This window comes from Agaricus bisporus (genome assembly GCF_000300575.1).
Source record: "Agaricus bisporus var. bisporus H97 unplaced genomic scaffold AGABI2scaffold_3, whole genome shotgun sequence".
NCBI lineage: Eukaryota > Fungi > Basidiomycota > Agaricomycetes > Agaricales > Agaricaceae > Agaricus > Agaricus bisporus.
The window spans coordinates 1,877,567-1,894,803 of NW_006267366.1; the positions used below are offsets into that span (position 1 = coordinate 1,877,567).

At 47.5% G+C, this 17,237-nt stretch overlaps 8 protein-coding genes across 8 annotated transcripts; 6 read left to right on the top strand and 2 right to left on the bottom strand.

Moving 5' to 3' along the window:
• The first annotated feature begins 24 nt into the window (after positions 1–24).
• Positions 25–2,783, top strand: AGABI2DRAFT_201786 (hypothetical protein). Its single transcript, XM_006459421.1, has 2 exons — positions 25–482; positions 680–2,783. The coding sequence occupies exons 1-2, from the start codon at positions 315–317 to the stop codon at positions 2,303–2,305; spliced, it is 1,794 nt and encodes a 597-aa protein (XP_006459484.1). The 5' UTR covers positions 25–314; the 3' UTR covers positions 2,306–2,783.
• Positions 2,784–3,391: 608 nt separating this feature from the next.
• Positions 3,392–4,008, bottom strand: AGABI2DRAFT_134923 (hypothetical protein). Its single transcript, XM_006459422.1, has 4 exons — positions 3,904–4,008; positions 3,760–3,827; positions 3,566–3,697; positions 3,392–3,499 (listed from the first exon to the last, which is right to left on the bottom strand). The coding sequence occupies exons 2-4, from the start codon at positions 3,790–3,792 to the stop codon at positions 3,413–3,415; spliced, it is 252 nt and encodes an 83-aa protein (XP_006459485.1). The 5' UTR covers positions 3,793–3,827; positions 3,904–4,008; the 3' UTR covers positions 3,392–3,412.
• A 176-nt stretch (positions 4,009–4,184) lies between these two features.
• On the top strand, positions 4,185–4,586 carry AGABI2DRAFT_116453 (hypothetical protein; the record flags this gene model as incomplete). Its single annotated transcript, XM_006459423.1, has 1 exon — positions 4,185–4,586. The coding sequence occupies one exon, from the start codon at positions 4,185–4,187 to the stop codon at positions 4,584–4,586; it is 402 nt and encodes a 133-aa protein (XP_006459486.1).
• A 525-nt stretch (positions 4,587–5,111) lies between these two features.
• Positions 5,112–7,263, top strand: AGABI2DRAFT_191453 (hypothetical protein). Its single transcript, XM_006459424.1, has 8 exons — positions 5,112–5,232; positions 5,288–5,413; positions 5,474–5,769; positions 5,822–5,894; positions 5,956–6,238; positions 6,301–6,411; positions 6,467–6,684; positions 6,739–7,263. The coding sequence occupies exons 1-8, from the start codon at positions 5,132–5,134 to the stop codon at positions 7,184–7,186; spliced, it is 1,656 nt and encodes a 551-aa protein (XP_006459487.1). The 5' UTR covers positions 5,112–5,131; the 3' UTR covers positions 7,187–7,263.
• An 858-nt stretch (positions 7,264–8,121) lies between these two features.
• AGABI2DRAFT_134926 (hypothetical protein) lies at positions 8,122–8,283 on the bottom strand (the record flags this gene model as incomplete). Its single annotated transcript, XM_006459425.1, has 1 exon — positions 8,122–8,283. A coding segment is annotated over one exon (162 nt), but the record flags the coding sequence as incomplete, so codon positions are not given.
• A 983-nt stretch (positions 8,284–9,266) lies between these two features.
• On the top strand, positions 9,267–11,324 carry AGABI2DRAFT_65881 (hypothetical protein; the record flags this gene model as incomplete). The annotated part of the gene is made up of 8 exons (XM_006459426.1): positions 9,267–9,367; positions 9,423–9,548; positions 9,606–9,901; positions 9,954–10,026; positions 10,089–10,371; positions 10,432–10,542; positions 10,605–10,822; positions 10,877–11,324. The coding sequence occupies 8 exons, from the start codon at positions 9,267–9,269 to the stop codon at positions 11,322–11,324; spliced, it is 1,656 nt and encodes a 551-aa protein (XP_006459489.1).
• A 767-nt stretch (positions 11,325–12,091) lies between these two features.
• AGABI2DRAFT_218760 (hypothetical protein) lies at positions 12,092–14,149 on the top strand. Its single transcript, XM_006459427.1, has 8 exons — positions 12,092–12,174; positions 12,230–12,355; positions 12,422–12,717; positions 12,777–12,849; positions 12,909–13,191; positions 13,256–13,366; positions 13,415–13,632; positions 13,690–14,149. Exons 2-8 carry the CDS (start codon positions 12,255–12,257, stop codon positions 14,126–14,128), a joined length of 1,521 nt encoding a protein of 506 aa, XP_006459490.1. The 5' UTR covers positions 12,092–12,174; positions 12,230–12,254; the 3' UTR covers positions 14,129–14,149.
• A 904-nt stretch (positions 14,150–15,053) lies between these two features.
• Positions 15,054–17,152, top strand: AGABI2DRAFT_177416 (hypothetical protein; the record flags this gene model as incomplete). Its single annotated transcript, XM_006459428.1, has 8 exons — positions 15,054–15,154; positions 15,212–15,337; positions 15,392–15,687; positions 15,747–15,819; positions 15,880–16,162; positions 16,219–16,329; positions 16,383–16,600; positions 16,657–17,152. The coding sequence occupies 8 exons, from the start codon at positions 15,054–15,056 to the stop codon at positions 17,084–17,086; spliced, it is 1,638 nt and encodes a 545-aa protein (XP_006459491.1). The 3' UTR covers positions 17,087–17,152.
• Between the last annotated feature and the right edge of the window lie 85 nt (positions 17,153–17,237).

Genomic DNA, 17,237 nt, shown 5'->3' on the forward strand with positions numbered 1-17,237 from the left:
GATACCGCCTCTGCCAAGCTGGCTCACCGCGTCTGCCAGCGCCCCACTGTCTCGTATCACATCGCCCGTCCTCTGCGCTCCATTCCCCACAGCGGAGAGTGTGTCGGCCGGCAAGAGCTCGGCCAGCTGCCCCTGGAAGCCACAATCCGGCGGTTGCCGATACGCGTCGTCGCGTTTGACAAGCTCAGCTCCCAAGCACACCCACCCTTCCTCGCTGCCCTCTCCCTCCAACGCGCTCCATCGCCTCCAGCCTCTCTCCTCGCCGCCGTCCACAGCGACGGGCCCTCTCGAGCACTCGACCCCCTCACGCGTCAATGGCGACCCCAGCTTCCTCCGCCACGTCCCCCTCTCCCCCCATGCCTTATCTCGACACCTCCGTCCTTCCTGGCCAGCCAACCCCCTTCTCGCCTCTCGACGACCACGAACGAGAACTCAGGAAGAAAGCCGTCCAGAAGTTCATCGCCAGGGCTGAAATCTCCATGGTGCGTTTACTCTGCTCCTCGTCGACGCGTCGTGCTGCGTCCATACCCGCCCTTCGATGGTGGTTGGTCTCGCTCTGCGAGGCTACCCCCACGTAGTCCCGACCCTTGTTCGGCTTTCTGCTTCTACATTCCTCTTTTTACGCTTCTCCTGTATCTTTGTTCTGAAACCCTAAACCCCTACTCACCTCTTCCCGCAGGTAACCCGTGCCCTCCGTGCGCGACTCTCTTATGCTTCCTACAAGGCGATCCACAATGTCCCTCATCTTCCCCTTCGCGAACTCGAAGGTCAGCTCCTAAGCCAAAATCAGGCTACCTCGCTCAACCGCTCCATCGCCGCTAAGCGAAAATCTGCCGCAACTTCCACCGGTCATTATAACAATCCCTCCCTTTCCCCGTCCAGTGCGTCTGGTGCCGGCGCATCTGCTGCTCGAAACCGCGGCGCTGGTAACATGGCTCCGCCACCCTCAGTCACTTCCCCTCGAACGCACCATTCCGCTGCAGGTGGGGCTTCTCCCAGTGCGGGTAATAGGTCTTCCACCACTTCTCGCAGGGGTTCCATCACTGGTCAAACCTTGTACACGTCGATCCTAGCCCCATCCACCCAAATGGCGCGAACCGTTCATAATGCTCGCGATCCACCACTTCCGGCGTCCTCACGGCCTGCTCCATCACCGAGGGTCCGCACCATCAAGCCATCGCCGAAATCGGCGACTGACAGTAGCCGGACCCATTCCAAGGCAAAGCAACCAGATAAGAAAAATGTGGCGTCTCCATCCAGGCGTAAAAACAAGCGCGCATCTCTGGACAAGGGCAAAGCCAAGAAACAAAGCCACGGACTAGATGCTGATGGAGATGTTGACATGAAGGCGGCCGCCACTCTCACTTCACTACTCCTGAATCATCGGTCCTCCATGCACGGAACCGCCCATTCCCCGAGATCCAGCATGGATGGTTCTGAAACTGGCTCTACTTCATATTCACATTATGCCCAGAGCTCTGCGCGTTCGACAACGGCTACGAGCCCTCCTGGTTCCATATCGTCTGCAGTTACCATGGCAGGCACTGAATCGTCCTATCGACAGCAAACTCCGCCCCCCTCCCAGGCGGGTGTCAACGTCCAACAAACAACTCCTCGCCCCGCCCCCACAGACAACGAAGCCGCAGATCTTATGCTCTTCCTCGCGACTTCGCCCTCTCCTGCTAGGCCTACACCTCAACCGCGGGATCCTTCGACATACCGCTCCCTTGGCGGTGAGTCTTCTGCTCTGCGAAACAAGGGGCGAATTCTATTTGCCTCTAGCAGCGCTCCAGATGTGATGGTTCATGATGACGTTGTGCCCGCTGGCTCTAGACCGCAGCCAACTTTAGCACGTGGAAGTGACGGCACTTATTCTTTGTCTTCCGGCGTTGGGAATGAAACAGGTTCTCGGGATCTGCATGCCTCTCGGGCTTCCCTTTCTTCCACATCGATCACGCCGAGCCAGCTGCTTCCACCTCCCTCGTTGCCTGCATCATCACGTGTGACAGACAGCCCAATGCGAAAGGACGTGACACAGAGTCCAAAGACGATATTTGGCTCCGGAGGGGCGTCTGATTATAATTTCAATGAGTTTATCAACGCCTCTCCGTCCCCATTAAGAGGGACACCTCATGGACCTGGACATAAGCCAAACCTGAGTCTGCGAGCGGATGTGGGAAGGAAGCTGTTTGAAGAAGAACAGTCGCGTCATTCCCATTCGTTGAGTCTTCCCCACCCTAGCCCCGCGAAAGCGCGAAATGGGCGGGGTTTGGATGCTGGAATCGATATTATGCCTACAACATGATGCTCAGCTGTTGTGACAAGTCACGATCAGCTACGCCCCTCGATGATTTCATCTATAATTTCGAAACCATTTCCATACATCAATTCCAAAGGATCCAGTCAACAATTGTACTACCAGCACCATATTTTCATGCTACGTTTCTTGTCATGTTTTCGAACCTAACGCACGTGCAACTCTCAAGATTCACCTTGTATCACATCAACGAGTATCGGGTAGCTACAGTCTACCTGCAAGAATTCGCATACCACTTCTATCTACCTCTATCCTTTACGCCAGGACCCCTCGTGAACTCGACAGGATTGTTTCATATGCCTTTTTTCTGGCATGTTCTCGAGGACCAACGGTCATATCTGGCGCTCTATTTCGATTCTCGTGCATATCTGTCTTTGGTTCGTCTTGTTTATAAGAATTCCTATTCTCCCTCAGTACCATTGTCCTTTCCTTGGTTTCTTGTATATATCATGTATATATAGGAGCTCTTGCACTTTCTCATTTGATGCTCAAGCTTTTTATTCCATCGCCGTTTGTATTTTTGTCCTAATGTTGACTTGTGATGTTTCTATTATCTAACTATCGAAAGCGTGATAGACTTTTATGCCTTTTCCCCCTTTGTTTGACTGCTCGGATTTTTCTTTTTGCGTCTTGTGTAATGTTGGTACTTTGACAAGTACTGAAAGTGTACTAAACCTGTTGTAAAATCAGTTTGGAAGATAATGGAATGTGTTTCTTGCGCCATGAGGATAAGGTCCGTTTGGAATGCTTGTTTATCACACTTGAATCTCACGAATGACGCAGTTGCCGTTATTGTTAACGTTGGCTCGACTTCTACTGTTTACGCCATCCGCAGTTGAACGTCGAAATCTCTGAGCTTACCACGACTGCGCTTCGTGGACTACTCGCCTCACGCGAGTCTTTCTTGGCTAGTCTTGGATCTCATCAAACCATCTTTCATATTACCCCTAACTGGGCTCGTCCCTTCGAGTTCCTCGAGTTAACTGCGCGAAGCATGCGTGCTTAATTCGTATAAAAATGACCAGGCAGTCGAAGTCTGCGCGCGCATTGCTGTAGTAGCCTTTATTCCTCCTCCGCCTAGATACTTGGACCGAACTACAACGCCATGAACCCCTCGACTTCAAGAAGCAAGCTTTCGGTGTTGCCAATGTTGTTGTTGACGCTGACGGCCTTTGTTTGCTTGTAAGTCATCATCTTCTGTTTCAGAGACGACACTTTCAATAATGAATTGAATATCTCATTGAACAGGACTTTGATAACCTTTTCTTTGCCTTTGGTGCACTCAATGTATTTTCTCTGGTCTTCACAAGCTGGAGGTGTGCGTTTTGGAATTTGGGGATGGTGTTTGGATGAAGGGTCTATTTGCAGCGAGACACTAGGGTAGGTTCATCATGTTCTTCTCATATTTTGACTATTCGTTAAGCGAACTAATGTGCATATAGTTTGGGATATGCCTGGGACCCTGAAGTCTCCATTCCTATCACAAAAGCACTCATTCTTTACCCCTTATGTACGTATCACTTTCCTTCGGAATCACCTCTGAAGCATTCACTGACACCCTTTTTTTTTTTTTATGAACCCTGAAGCTGCGGTTTTGGTATTTTTGGCACTGGTTACCCTGATACTAGTTTTGATGAGGAACAAGAGTTTATGGGCGCTGCGTTTATTTGTGGTATTCGTGTGGTCGTCCTTCGTTTCCGCTTTGGTGGCTTTCGTGTTTATGATTGCGATGTGGAGTGTTATAGAAGAGAGATTTAAGGCTGATGGATGGAAAGTTCGATGGGGTCCTCTGGTTAGTTGCACGACGCTTTCCTTTTTCTTTTATGGCTGTCTGCCCTTTTAACGCTTTATCTTTCGGCAGCCATGGATGTCCTTCGTCACCGTATTATCACTCTTAATCGTGGTGGTGAGCACATGGAAAGGTTCATTATCGTCATCCCATGACGCGGTGCAAAATTCGTCATTCAGAGTGGAACCGATACTAGGAGAGGATTTTGAAAAGGCTATCGTATCTTCCGATCCATTCACTCCAACGACATCTATATCGGGTTCTCAAGCTACGATAACCGTTCCTCACGCATCACATTCTTCTCTGATTGTAATGACCGAAGACCGCGGTTCCACCCCTAATATTCGAAGAGCTTGTTGCCAATGTCAAAAAAGGCTTTTGGGCAAACCGGGATGGCTTATCGAGCCTCCAGCCCCAGCAGCTAACATCGGGCAGAGAAGGAAAATCATCGGCGTTGAATTATCACCGTTTGGTTCCTGAGTCATCTGGAGATGTACGCAGATGGTGATACCGTGTTTGATTGGCGCCGTTGGAGAAGAACTATATTATTCGATGGATTTTTTGTTCGAGTTTGACACAGAGACAGAGATGATAGAGGTTTGCTATTGATGTAGCAAAGGATCATTTGACGATGGCGCATAGGGCGATGGTTATCTTTATGTCTGGAATTATAATATGTATTGTTCCCCACTTTTCTTTTATATTTATTAATACTAATTGGAAGTTTCAGTTGTTGGATGAGCAAAGTTGGTGCAGATAGAAACTAGAATTCGGATTCCCATATCTGAGGTACCTTTTCCTTCCGCTGGCAATCCTGGCCACTTCGACGTGGTGACGCAGAGGGCGCGTGCTATTGTTAGCACATGCCATATGGATCGACGTTGCCTCTCGTACTTCGCGCCTAGGCTCGCTCATGCCTCGATGCATCTTTCAATTCGGGCGTTGCGTCTCCCAGGTGCCTGTTAAAAGGGCGAACTTTAGTGTAATTGTACTAACACAGTCCCTCGGGCTGAGCTCTATTCATCATGGCGTCGGAACGACAGATTGAAGAACTTCCCAGTTATAAGTACGCCTATATTTTGACGGCATCGGCTTGCTTGGGAAGTGTGTTTCACGGGTGGGATGTGCAAGTATCCTTTTGACGCTGGCTCATCCCTTGTTTGCTGATGGTTAATTTGTAGAGGCCTTATAGGAGGCATACTCTCGCTACGGTCATTTCAAGAATATCTCGGGATCAATACAAAAAATGCCGTCAAGAAAGCGATTCTAGACGGAAACATCATCTCTGTGCTCCAAGCCGGATGTTTGTAAGTCGTAGCACTCGTTCGACCAGCTTACTTTCTTTTACTAACAACGTGTTGACCTAGTTTTGGCGCGCTTGGAACCGGATATCTCTCTAGTCGATTCGGCCGAAGACCCTGTCTTATTGCATCTGGTATTGTGTATATAACTGGCGGTTTGCTGCAATGCACTGTCGGTTTGGGACCCTCGCAAGCTGCTGCTCTACACGTGTTCTATATTGGCAGGTTCATTTCTGGTATCGGTGTTGGGATGGTGTCCACTCTCGTGCCTTTGTATATTTCGGAGTGTGTCCCTAGGACTATACGCGGGCGCTGTACTGGAACACTCCAATTTGCGACTAACAGTGGTCTGATGCTGGGCTGTAAGTGTACCTTTTGTTATGCTCCGGGGACGATACTAAAAGTAGTCTGTAGTCTGGGTCAACTACAGCGTGTCGAAAAACGTGCCCTTTGGTGAAATGCAATGGCGAATTCCGTTAATTATCCAGTACGTTATTGGATGCAAAGTGAAGCATATGCTGAAATTAGACTTGTGTCGTACTTTCCAGAATGATTCCGAGCCTCTTGTTCATCATAGCCATGTTTTTCCAACCAGAATCGCCGAGATGGCTTGTTGAACACGGGAAACACAAGGAAGCTGCGACGGTACTGGCGCGTACTGGCGGCAAGGATGTTGATCATCCTAGTGTTGTACAGACACTGGAGGAGATCAAGCAAGAATTTGTGGCGAGTAAACAACCATCGTTTTTAAAGCAGATTCGCCTGGTCGGTGAATCGAGGGCTGTTGCCCTGAGGTGCTTTATACCACCGCTAGTGATGTTCTTCCAGCAGGTATTGAATCTCCTTAATGGAAAGATGCTTACCGTCGAACTCACTCCATCCGTCCCTTTTAGTGGACGGGTACAAATGCCATCAACCTTTATAGTCCCGAAGTATTCCGTCATCTTGGAATCCATGGCACCAGCGGGGCTCTCTTCGCTACTGGTGTTTATGGCGTGGTGAAGGTATACTCAATATGTTCATCGCTATGAAGTCTCCTAATCGTTATTGATGTTACAGGTTGTTTCAGTTGCACTTGCCCTCACTTTTGCTGTCGAACGCTTTGGACGCAAGAGAGGGTTGATTTTTGGTGGTATCGGCCAAGCACTTATGATGTTTTGGTTGGGAGGTTATAGTGCCACCCACCAAGACGGTACTGTCAGTCCTGCGAGTCATGTTTCCATTGTTGCACTCTACTTGTATGGTGCATTCTTCTCCATGGGATGGGGCCCATTACCGTAGGTCGTCATTCGCTACTATTGAGTTGGCGACTGAAGAATATTTCTTGTTAGATGGGTCGTCGCTGGAGAGGTTGCACCTAACCATGTCCGCTCCTTCGCCCTCTCCATCGCCGTTGGAACTCATTGGCTCTTCGGGTTTGTGATATCAAAAGTGACGCCAATTATGTTGGACCGTATCAAATATGGCACATTCCTACTCTTCGGATTCTGTTGCATGATAGTAGCGACATGGGCTTATTTCTGTCTACCTGAGACAAGTGGGTTCGCTCTGGAGGACATCAAATATCTGTTCGAGCGAGACGTCATCATTCGTTCATTGCAGGACGCTCCCGGTGGAAAAATATTCTTGGGGGGGAGGCGTGTGGAATCTGTAGCTTCGTTGAAAGAGAGGCGCGTTGGAGTCGCTGGTGAGCAGGGTGAGAAGATAACTGGTCTAAATTCGGAATTGGAAGATGTTTCCTCAAAAAAATCAACATTGAAGGAAACTTCATCCGTTTGATATATAGTCTCCAAATTCTATTGTAATGCCATTTTCCCAATTCAAAAGGACCCGCTCTCGAACCGGGTCAGATGCAATTTTGGTCAGCAATGGTTTATGTTGTTTCCCCGTAAGTATGCACTAGAAGAGAACAAAACGTCACTATTTGCTCAATGCAGGATGCACCTGGCGAGATAATATTCTTGCGGTGAAGTCGAACAACGTCTGTAGTCCTGTAAAAATATACAGTGAGTAGAGGGATGATGCCGATGTGGAAGGAAGCAACCGATTACGATTCGGATTTGGCCATGAGACGGCCGCTCTTGAACAGACCAACAATATCCCTTTAAATTTAATACAGAATTACTCAATATGCTTCCAAGTATTTCGATTCCTCGAATTCCGTCTGGCCGCGGCATGAGCATGGACAGGCGGACAGAAGAGGCTATCGTTGTATTGCTTCATCAGCGACCCTGACTAGTGACTTCAGGCATGATCATGCGCTTAGCAATCTGTCCCTTCAAGTCGAGTCCCCGAATTCAACAGCTTCAACAAGTCGTGATTATTTGACCCCCGACTGGAATCAAATTGGCTCTTCAAATTTCAAACTTCAATGCTTCATGCTTCATGCGTCATGACGCAAGCTGTCAATTTTCATTTTCCAGTTCGGTCCCATTCTCACTCTCGCCCCTCCTAATGTCTTCCAGAAAAATTTCGATAACGCCTAAAACATATGCTTGTCAAGTCTCGTCCTGGAATAAGCATGCGAGTTTTGAATGCAAGGATGGATGGCAAACGGACGGGTACTTGGCATATCTTATCGTTCCAGCGGCAAGCGTTCAGCGCTCAGCTCGGCTCATGTAGCCTCGCAATCTGCAACAGCTTCGGTAGTTGACAAGTAATGCTGAAGTCGTCACGGTGTAGGAATGGTTTCCGCACTAGTACCGTCCTACGTATCAGATCGGGTACCAAGAGTATACGCTGACGCATATATTTACGATAACTGCGCGGTCTTCCCTCGGTTCTGCCTTACTGGCGTTCGCGTTTATCATTGCCAAGCGGCGTGCAGTAGAAAGAAGGTTCTCAAAGCTGCCGGAGGGAAAGTTCAAAGGGATGCTCTGAAGTTGGTATACGACACTTCCTTTCTTGTTGTCTGCCTTTCTAATCATTTATCTGTCGGCAGTCATTAACGTCCTTCGTCTCCGTATCGTAGCTCTTCATCGTGTGGTGAACACACGGAAAGGTTCATTGTCGTCGTCCTACGACGCGACGCAAGACTTGCCATCTAGAGTGTAACCGCAACCGCGAGAGAAAGACTATCCTGCCCTCTGATCTACTCCTCTGACGTCTATATCCGCTTCTACACTTATGATAACCGCTCCTCGCCCATTATACGCTTTGCTCATAATGAACGAAGAGTACGATTTCAGCCTTATTGGAAGGCATCGCCCCAATGCCGAAAAATCGGCTTGTAAATAAGCCAGGGTGACCTATCGAACCTATAGTCGCAGCCATCATCGGACGCAGAAGGAAATCCACCATCTCCATTGGCCACCTAGAGCTCGTTCGAGAAATGCGCAAAAGAGAATATGATATTGAATTGGTGCCATTTGGCAACAAATAAAATATTCGGTGAATTTTTTTCGCAGACACGGAGGTGATAGCATTTGCTATGATGAAGCGGACGATTGCTCGTCAATCGTAGCTGGGTAGAACATGCGATGGTCATCTTTATGGCTGAGAATTTAAACGTATCGTCCTTCGCTTTCTTCTTATCTGAACGCTGATTGGAAGCTTCAGTGGTTGAATGTGCGAGGTACCGTACATGAACAGGATTCGCATTCCCCAATCTGAAGAACCTTCTCTTTCCGCTGTCACACTTCTACGTAATGGCGCAGAATGCTTGTGCTATTGTTGGGGAAGGCCATATGGATCGAATTATCTCTTGCGCTTCGCGACTGGATCTTTTTCACACTCGCTTTACTTCATTGCATCTTCAGTTCGGGCGTTGTGTCTCTCAAATGTCTATTAAAACGGGCTCTCGTCTAATTGTACCAACCCAGTCCCTCAGATTGAGTTCTTGCTTACTTCTCCTCTTATCATGACGCCAGGGCAGCATATCAAAGAGGTTTCAGGTTATAACTATGCCTATGTTTTGACGGCATCGGCTTGTCTGGGAAGTGTGTTCTACGGATGGGACTTGTAAGTGTTTTCCTGACGCAGGCAAATCTTTCGATAGCTAATGGTACATTTGTAGAGGCCTGATTGGAGGAGTACTTGCGCTGGGGTCATTTCAAGAGTATTTCGGGATCGATATGAAAGACGTTGGCAAGAAAGCAATTCTACTTGGAAACATTGCCTCTATTCTCCAAGCCGGATGTTTGTAAGTTCAACCACTCATACAACCAGCTTGCTTCCTTTTAACGACGCCTTGACCCAGCTTTGGCGCTCTTGGAACCGGATATCTCTCTAGCCGATTCGGCCGAAGACTCTGTCTCATTGCATCTGGTATTGTGTATATAACTGGCGGTTTGCTTCAATGCACTGTCGGTTTGGGACCCTCGCATGCTGCTGCTCTACACGTGCTCTATATTGGCAGGTTCATTTCTGGTATCGGTGTTGGAATGATGTCCACTCTCGTGCCTTTGTATATTTCGGAATGTGTCCCTAGGACTATACGCGGGCGTTGTACCGGAGCGCTCCAATTTTCGAATAATGTCGGTCTTATGCTGAGTTGTAAGTCTAACTCATGTTATACTCCGCTGGCGGTACTAATATCTGAATGTAGGCTGGGTCAACTACAGCATATTGAAAAACGTCCCCTATGGCGAAAAGCAATGGCGAATTCCGTTGACTATCCAGTCAGTTTTTGAATGCATTATTAAAGGTTATACTGAAACTAGACTTGCGTCGTACTTTCCAGGATGATTCCTGGTCTCTTGTTCATCATGGCCATGATTTTCCAACCAGAGTCGCCAAGATGGCTTGTTGAACATGGGAAACACAAGGAGGCCGCGACGGTGCTTGCGCGTACGAGTGGCAAGGATGTTGATCATCTTACCGTAGTGCAGACACTGGAGGAGATCAAGCAAGAATTTGCTGGGAAGAAACAGTCATCGTTTTTGAGGCACATTCGCCAGATGGGTGAATCAAAGGCTGTTGCCTTGAGATGTTTTATACCACCTCTAGTGTTGTGCTTCCAACAGGTCAGACTCTTCTAACGGAAAGATTTTCTCCTTCAAACACACTTCATCCTCTCTTTTTAGTGGACAGGTACAAACGCCATCAACCTTTATGGTCCTGACATATTTCGTAATCTCGGTATCCGTGACACCAATGCGGTTTTCTTCGCAATCGGTGTTTATGGCGTCGTGAGGGTGTGTTCGATATGTTTATCCTTGGAAAATCTCTAACCTTGGGTCCGTCAATACTGCTACAGGTTGTTTCAGTTGCACTTGCCCTCACCTTTACCGTCGAACGCTTTGGACGCAAGAGGTGTTTGTTTTTTGGTGGTATTGGCCAAGGACTTACGATGTTCTGGTTGGGAGGTTATGGCGCTACTCACCAAGATGGTACTGTCAGTCCTGCGAGTTATGTTTCCATTGTTGCACTCTACTTGTATGGTGTAATCTTTTCCATGGGATGGGGCCCAATACCGTAGGTCGTCATTCGTTATTATTGATTTGGCGACTGAAGAATATTTCTTGTTAGATGGGTCGTCGCTGGAGAGGTTGCACCTAACCATGTCCGCTCCTTCGCCCTCTCCATTGCCGTTGGAGTTCACTGGTTTTTCGGGTTTGTGATATTAAAAGTGACGCCAATTATGTTGGACCGTATCAAATATGGCACGTTTCTATTCTTCGGATCCTTTTGTATGGTAGTAGCGACATGGGCTTATTTCTGTCTACCTGAGACAAGTGGGTTCGCTCTGGAGGATATCAAATATCTGTTCGAACGGGACGTCATCGTTCGTTCATTGCAGGACGCTCCAGGCGGAAAGATGTTCTTGGGAGGAAGGCGCGTAGAATCTGTAGCTTTGTTGAAAGAGAAGTGGGGCGGAATCGATAGTGAGCGGGATGAGAAGATGAATGGTCGCAATTCGAAATTGGACCAAGTTTCTTCGAAGCAACCAATATTGGAAGAATCACAATCCGTTTGATTTCCGGTAATCAAAACCCCGCCGCGATGCTTTTACCCCCCCCCAGTTGTTGACTCTTGCTTGTTGTTCTCTAGACTCCCTCGATCAGATTCGTAAATCTCTCTCCTCAGGCTGGCACTGGCTCTCGACTGTTGTCATGCTCCCTGTACGCAAAATTTGTAACCCGATCGTGTGGCTTTGTCGATTCTCATTCTCGTCTCAATTTCATTGTTCGTGGTGTTGAATGACTGCTAATACTCTCAAAAGTTTGTTCTTGTATCATTCTCGCATGGTTACTTTGTATTCTTCGTCAGTCGTTCCATGTTTTATCTCCCTGTCTTTGAAATGGCTACCAAAACTTTGGTAGAGCTGTTAATGAAATCTGACGACGGTGACGTAATGTCCCAATTTGTTCTCGCACAATTGGACATAAATTACGTTCTCTTCACCTTTGGAGTAGTTTTTCCTTGGCATTCAAGTTGTTCCACACACACTTAGAGAGGAACCCGATTTATCGTCGCGGCGTATACAACCAACTGGTTGCCGCGAACTTTTGATCGCTATGAGCTACCTATAGCTATGATCACGTCATGATGATGTTGCGGACCCAACCAGCGCTTGCCCTCCAGCTTCCATCAACACGTCATACGTCCTCCAACCCCTTCGATTTGACTCTAACTCAAGTGCAGCTAGAATTTTGAATCGTCATTCTCAAAGTTCTTTTGGCTTCACTGGCGTTAAGATTGCCACGCCTTTGCCTGCCTCGCTTTATGAACCTGCAAAAGGAAATCCAAGAGTTCTTAGATCATAGAAATGCCTATATTCTGTCGGCATCAGCCTGTCTGGGGAGTGTGTATTTCGGCTGGGATATGTGAGTGTACTTTTGTCGCTGTGATGTTGTGAAGAGCCATCTGAAGTCGTTGCAGAGGCCTAATTGGAGGTGTACTTGCGATGCAATCGTTCCAAGAGTATTTTGGTTTGGACAAAAAGAGTCCTGCTCAGAAGGCGGATATCAACGGAAATATTGTGGCCATTTTACAGGCAGGGTGCTTGTGAGTCGTGTCAACTACCTCAAAAATCATTTGCCTTAACCATACAGGTCAACGTTTAACGTGTAGCTTCGGTGCTCTCGGCGCTGGTTACATTTCTAGTCGATGGGGTCGCAAGCCATCTCTTCTCGCATCAGGTGTCATTTATATGATTGGAAGTTTGATCCAAAGTATCGTCGGTTTGAGGCGCTCACAGGCCGTCGCCCTACCTGTCTTATATTGTGGTCGGTTTATGGGTGGTCTCGGAGTAGGGATGGTGTCCGCGCTCGTACCTTCATACGTATCGGAGTCTGTGCCGAGAATGATACGTGGACGTTGTACAGGGATGATTCAATTGGCGAATAATGTTGGAATCATGTTGAGCTGTGGGTCCCGATTTTTACTTCTTACGATGGTTGAAGCTGATGAAATGGACAACTTTAAGTTTGGGTCAATTATACCTCAGCGAAGGACATTCCCTTTGGTGAAATGCAATGGCGTATTCCCTTCATTATGCAGTGGGTCAATATCTTAAATATCCAGAGGCTCTGAGCGTGCGCTAACCTACGATTTGTAGAATGATACCTGGTGTATTTTTCATCCTTGCAATGATATTCCAGCCAGAATCTCCAAGATGGCTTGTGGAACATGGGCAATATGAGGAAGCCGCGATGGTCCTTGCGCGCAACAGTGGTACGGATATAGACGATCCTGCGCTTGTACAGACCATGGAAGATATCAAGCTAGAGTTTGTCGGAAAGAAACCTCTGTCGATCTTGCAGCAGATCCGAAGGATGGGAGATTCACAACATGTCGCCCTGAGGTGTTTTATTCCTTCGCTGGTGATGTTCTTTCAACAGGTGAATCTTATTTCGTCAATCAGATTACGTCTATAACGGAGCTGAAACTGTGAATATCACACAGTGGACGGGCACAAACGCCGTCAACTATTTCAGTCCACAGATTTTTGAAAGCCTTGGAATTAAAGGTACAACTGCCACTCTTTTCGCTACTGGCGTTTATGGTGCCGTCAAGGTATGGATTAAGTATGATCACTCGCCTAAGGCTGACCAAATTCTGTAGGTAGTGTCCGTAGGAGCTGTACTAGCTTTCGCCATTGAGGGTATCGGGCGCAAGAAATGTTTACTCCTTGGCAGTATTGGGCAAGCCGTCACGATGCTTTGGTTAGGAGGCTATAGCGGAGTCTACCCGGACAACATTCAAGGGGTAATGAGTTATGTTTCGATTGTCGCGGTGTATTTATATGCTGTATTTTATAGTATTGGGTGGGGAACAATATCGTGAGTCTTTTTTATCAGTATCGTTTATTCAGATGTCATCTGAATTTCTTTTACAAGATGGGTTGTTGCGGGTGAAGTTGCTCCCAATCATTTACGTTCAGCCACGCTTTCCTTTTCGACTGGCGTCAATTGGTTGTTCGCATTCACTGTCTCCAAGCTAACGCCGATTTTGCTCGATCGTATCAAAAACGGCACCTTTTTACTCTTCGGATCGTGCTGTCTGGTTATGGTGATATGGTCTTATGTTTGTTTCCCCGAGACAAGTGGGTATGCTCTGGAAGATATGAAGTATTTATTCGAGCAGGACGTTATCATCCGCTCATTGCAGGATGCGCCTGGCGGGAAAATGTTATTGTGGGGAAGGCGAGCAGTTCCCGTAGTCCTGCTGAAAGACGGGGTGGATGGGGAGGATGATCCAGATGGGGAAGCAAATGATTACGATTCGGATTTAGACTCGAGACAGCCGCTGTTGATCAGAGCAGCGACCTCGGTTTGAATTCAACAGAGATTATTCGGATTAAATAGGCCCATAGAGGCTACCGTAGTGTTGAATTCTTTCTTCGTCAGCTCATCAAACCAACTATCCGGTAAGTTCTGTCTCGTCGACTTCAGCACCTCCGACTCGTGACTTTTCACCACTTGAGCCTTGCTTTTCCTTTTATTCAATTTTGACTCCATGCTCATACCTCCTACTACTATCCCCCAGGAAAATATGAAAACACCTACAACACTCACCAAGCCTCATTCTAGAGTAAGCATACATAACTTTGAATAGCGAAAAGGATATCAAACGGAATGGTTTCAGATGTCTTATCGTCCTGGTATGCGTTCAGTCCTGCCCAAGCACCCTCGTGATCTTAACCATCATTTGCTTTCAAATATCCTCCTCTTACCCTCTGTAGTCGACGAGCAGTGCTGAACCAACACGTTTGCTCTATGTAGCACCACAAATAAGATTCGTGAAGTGCGGCACCGCTTCTGATCAACCAAATTACAAAGATCAAAATCCTCTCCGTTCGGGGATCTGTCCCGGATTAAGTCAGGGGTTGCCTGGAGTCCGTTCCCGCATATGTCAATGTCAACAACAATCTCGGCACTCGCTAATTGATTCATTGGCCTGACTCCATAGAAGGTTCCTCATACTTGTGCCCTTCTGAGTTCTTTTACGGCTTCCTTCTCACTCTCCACCCCACCCGGGTGATGGCTCTCGTGAGATAAAATTGGAAATAAGAATTTCCTCCACGCATTTTCGCGCCAAGTCATACTTCCATGTGACACAATTCACTGGTATTCGGGTCGATCGGTTTTCATTATAAAAAGAACAATCTAACGAGGATTTAAATGCAACCTTGATATTCTTCACTGTTCCCTTCTCCTCGCCACCTTCTTTCGCGTGGGGACCACGCTGTCTACCATCCACCATGACACTCCGAGGGCAACTCCAGGAGCTCTCAAACTATAGGAATGCATATATTCTGGCCTTGTCGGCCTCGATGGGGAGTGTATTCTATGGTTGGGATATGTGAGTAAACTCTCGCCGCCGCTATATTGCACGAATGTTAACTCGACAGTTATGTAGAGGTCTAATCGGAGGTGTAATTGCACTACCTTCCTTCAGACAATATTTTGGAATAGACAAGATGACTGCGTCCGCAGTAGCTGATCTGAATGGAAATATTGTCGCTATCCTGCAAGCTGGAAGTTTGTGAGTGAAATCGAATCTTTCTTTCAATAGTAATGGCTCATAGCGCCCGTAAAGTTTTGGTGCTCTTGGTACTGGCTACATGTCCAGTCGATGGGGCCGCAAACCATCCCTTCTCGCATCCGGTGTCATTTATATTATTGGCAGTCTACTTCAATGTATCGTCGGCTTGGGAAGCTCACAGGCGGTGGGCCTGCGGGTCTTATATTTTAGCCGATTCGTGGGTGGTTATGGTGTAGGGATGGTTTCCGCGCTAGCACCGTCCTATGTATCAGAGTGTGTACCGAAGAGTATACGCGGACGCTGCACCGGAATGGTTCAGTTTGCGAACAACGTGGGGATTATGTTGAGTTGTACGTGCATCTTTCCGCTTCGTACGACCAACCGACTAATCACCTCATGTTGTTTATAGTTTGGATCAATTATAGCTCTTCGAAAGATCTTGCTTTCGGAGAGATGCAATGGCGGCTTCCTTTTATCGTTCAGTAAGTCTTTAATACATGTCTCGGGAGCAACATCCAATCAGTCTCATGAAATGCTTTTAGGATGATACCAGGAGTGCTGTTCATCTTCTTGATGTTATTCCAGCCAGAGTCGCCAAGGTGGCTTGTCGAACACGAGCAGTATGATAAAGCTGCCCTTATTCTTGCTCATACCAGTGGCAAGGACGTCAATGATCCGTCGGTTGTGCAGACGTTAGAAGAGATCAAGCAAGAGTTTGAAGGAAAGGAGAAGCTGTCAATTATGCAGCAGGTCCGCGGGATGACAGAAACACGGTATATCGCCCTAAGATGTTTTATTCCCTCGCTTGTTATGTTCTTCCAACAGGTAAGTCCCTTTTGTCCAGTTCAAAGTACGCTTAATTGAGCTAAACCCACTCTCAGTGGACAGGTACCAATGCCATCAATTACTTCAGCCCGCAAATCTTCCAAGGTCTCGGGATTGACGGAACTACTTCTTCGCTATTGGCTACCGGTGTTTATGGTGTCGTTAAAGTACGTTGGTTATGTTCTCGGGCTCTGAACGCCATTTTGACTTCGACGCTCAGGTCGTGTCCGTGGCAACGACCCTCATTTTCGCTGTAGAGAGCTTCGGACGCAAGAATTGCTTAATCGTTGGCGGTCTCGGTCAAGGACTTACAATGCTTTGGATAGGAGGATATAGTGCCATTCATCCAGAGACAACCATCGTTCCTGCGAGTTACGTTTCGATTATCGCCGTGTACTTATACGCTGTCTCTTACTGCATTGGGTGGGGACCATTAGCGTAAGTTTTCATTCCTATAGTGGAGGTATCTAGCCTCTGATTTTTATATTTTGTAGCTGGGTCGTTGCAGGGGAAGTGTCGCCTAATCATCTTCGTCCAGCTGTCCTTTCAATCTCCATCGGCGTCAATTGGTTGTTCGCGTTTATAATCTCCAAGTTGACGCCGATCATGCTTAACAACATCACCTACGGCACTTTCTTGATTTTCGGAATCTGCTGTCTGTTGATGTCAGTATGGACTTATGTTTGCCTACCCGAAACAAGTGGATATGCATTGGAGGATATTAAATATCTGTTCGAGCACGATGTAATTGTTCGATCGCTGCAGGACGCGCCAGGTGGGAAGATATTCTTGGGAGGAAGGCAAGCGGAATCAGTTGAGGAGTTGAAGAAGCGTTTTGGTGCTGTGGGAGAGGCGGAAAATGTCCGGCACTCGTCCTTGGAGAAAGTCTCCTCGAGACAGTCAACGACGAAGGAGATAGCATGATTTGTTAGTGGAGTTGTATATGTACCTCGTTCTAATGAGCATCAAAAACGTCCATTGGACGGCAACTTGAATATATATCGACGCGGATCAAAATGTTCGGCAGTCATTGCTTTCGATCAATGCTCCGAGTTAGCACACCTCTCTTTAACGC

Coding starts and splice junctions, on each gene's coding strand:
- AGABI2DRAFT_201786 (XM_006459421.1), top strand. CDS start 315: ATGGCGACCCCAGCTTCCTCCGCCACGTCCCCCTCTCCCCCCATGCCT. Junction 483..679: donor CCAGGGCTGAAATCTCCATG/GTGCGTTTACTC, acceptor CTCTTCCCGCAG/GTAACCCGTGCCCTCCGTGC.
- AGABI2DRAFT_134923 (XM_006459422.1), bottom strand. CDS start 3,792: ATGGAGACTTCAGGGTCCCAGGCATATCCCAAA. Junction 3,698..3,759: donor GGTCCCAGGCATATCCCAAA/CTATATGCACAT, acceptor TGATGAACCTAC/CCTAGTGTCTCGCTGCAAAT. Junction 3,500..3,565: donor AAGAAAAGGTTATCAAAGTC/CTGTTCAATGAG, acceptor ATGATGACTTAC/AAGCAAACAAAGGCCGTCAG.
- AGABI2DRAFT_191453 (XM_006459424.1), top strand. CDS start 5,132: ATGGCGTCGGAACGACAGATTGAAGAACTTCCCAGTTATAAGTACGCC. Junction 5,414..5,473: donor GTGCTCCAAGCCGGATGTTT/GTAAGTCGTAGC, acceptor GTGTTGACCTAG/TTTTGGCGCGCTTGGAACCG. Junction 6,685..6,738: donor ATGGGATGGGGCCCATTACC/GTAGGTCGTCAT, acceptor ATTTCTTGTTAG/ATGGGTCGTCGCTGGAGAGG.
- AGABI2DRAFT_218760 (XM_006459427.1), top strand. CDS start 12,255: ATGCAATCGTTCCAAGAGTATTTTGGTTTGGACAAAAAGAGTCCTGCT. Junction 12,356..12,421: donor ATTTTACAGGCAGGGTGCTT/GTGAGTCGTGTC, acceptor TTTAACGTGTAG/CTTCGGTGCTCTCGGCGCTG. Junction 12,718..12,776: donor TGTTGGAATCATGTTGAGCT/GTGGGTCCCGAT, acceptor GACAACTTTAAG/TTTGGGTCAATTATACCTCA.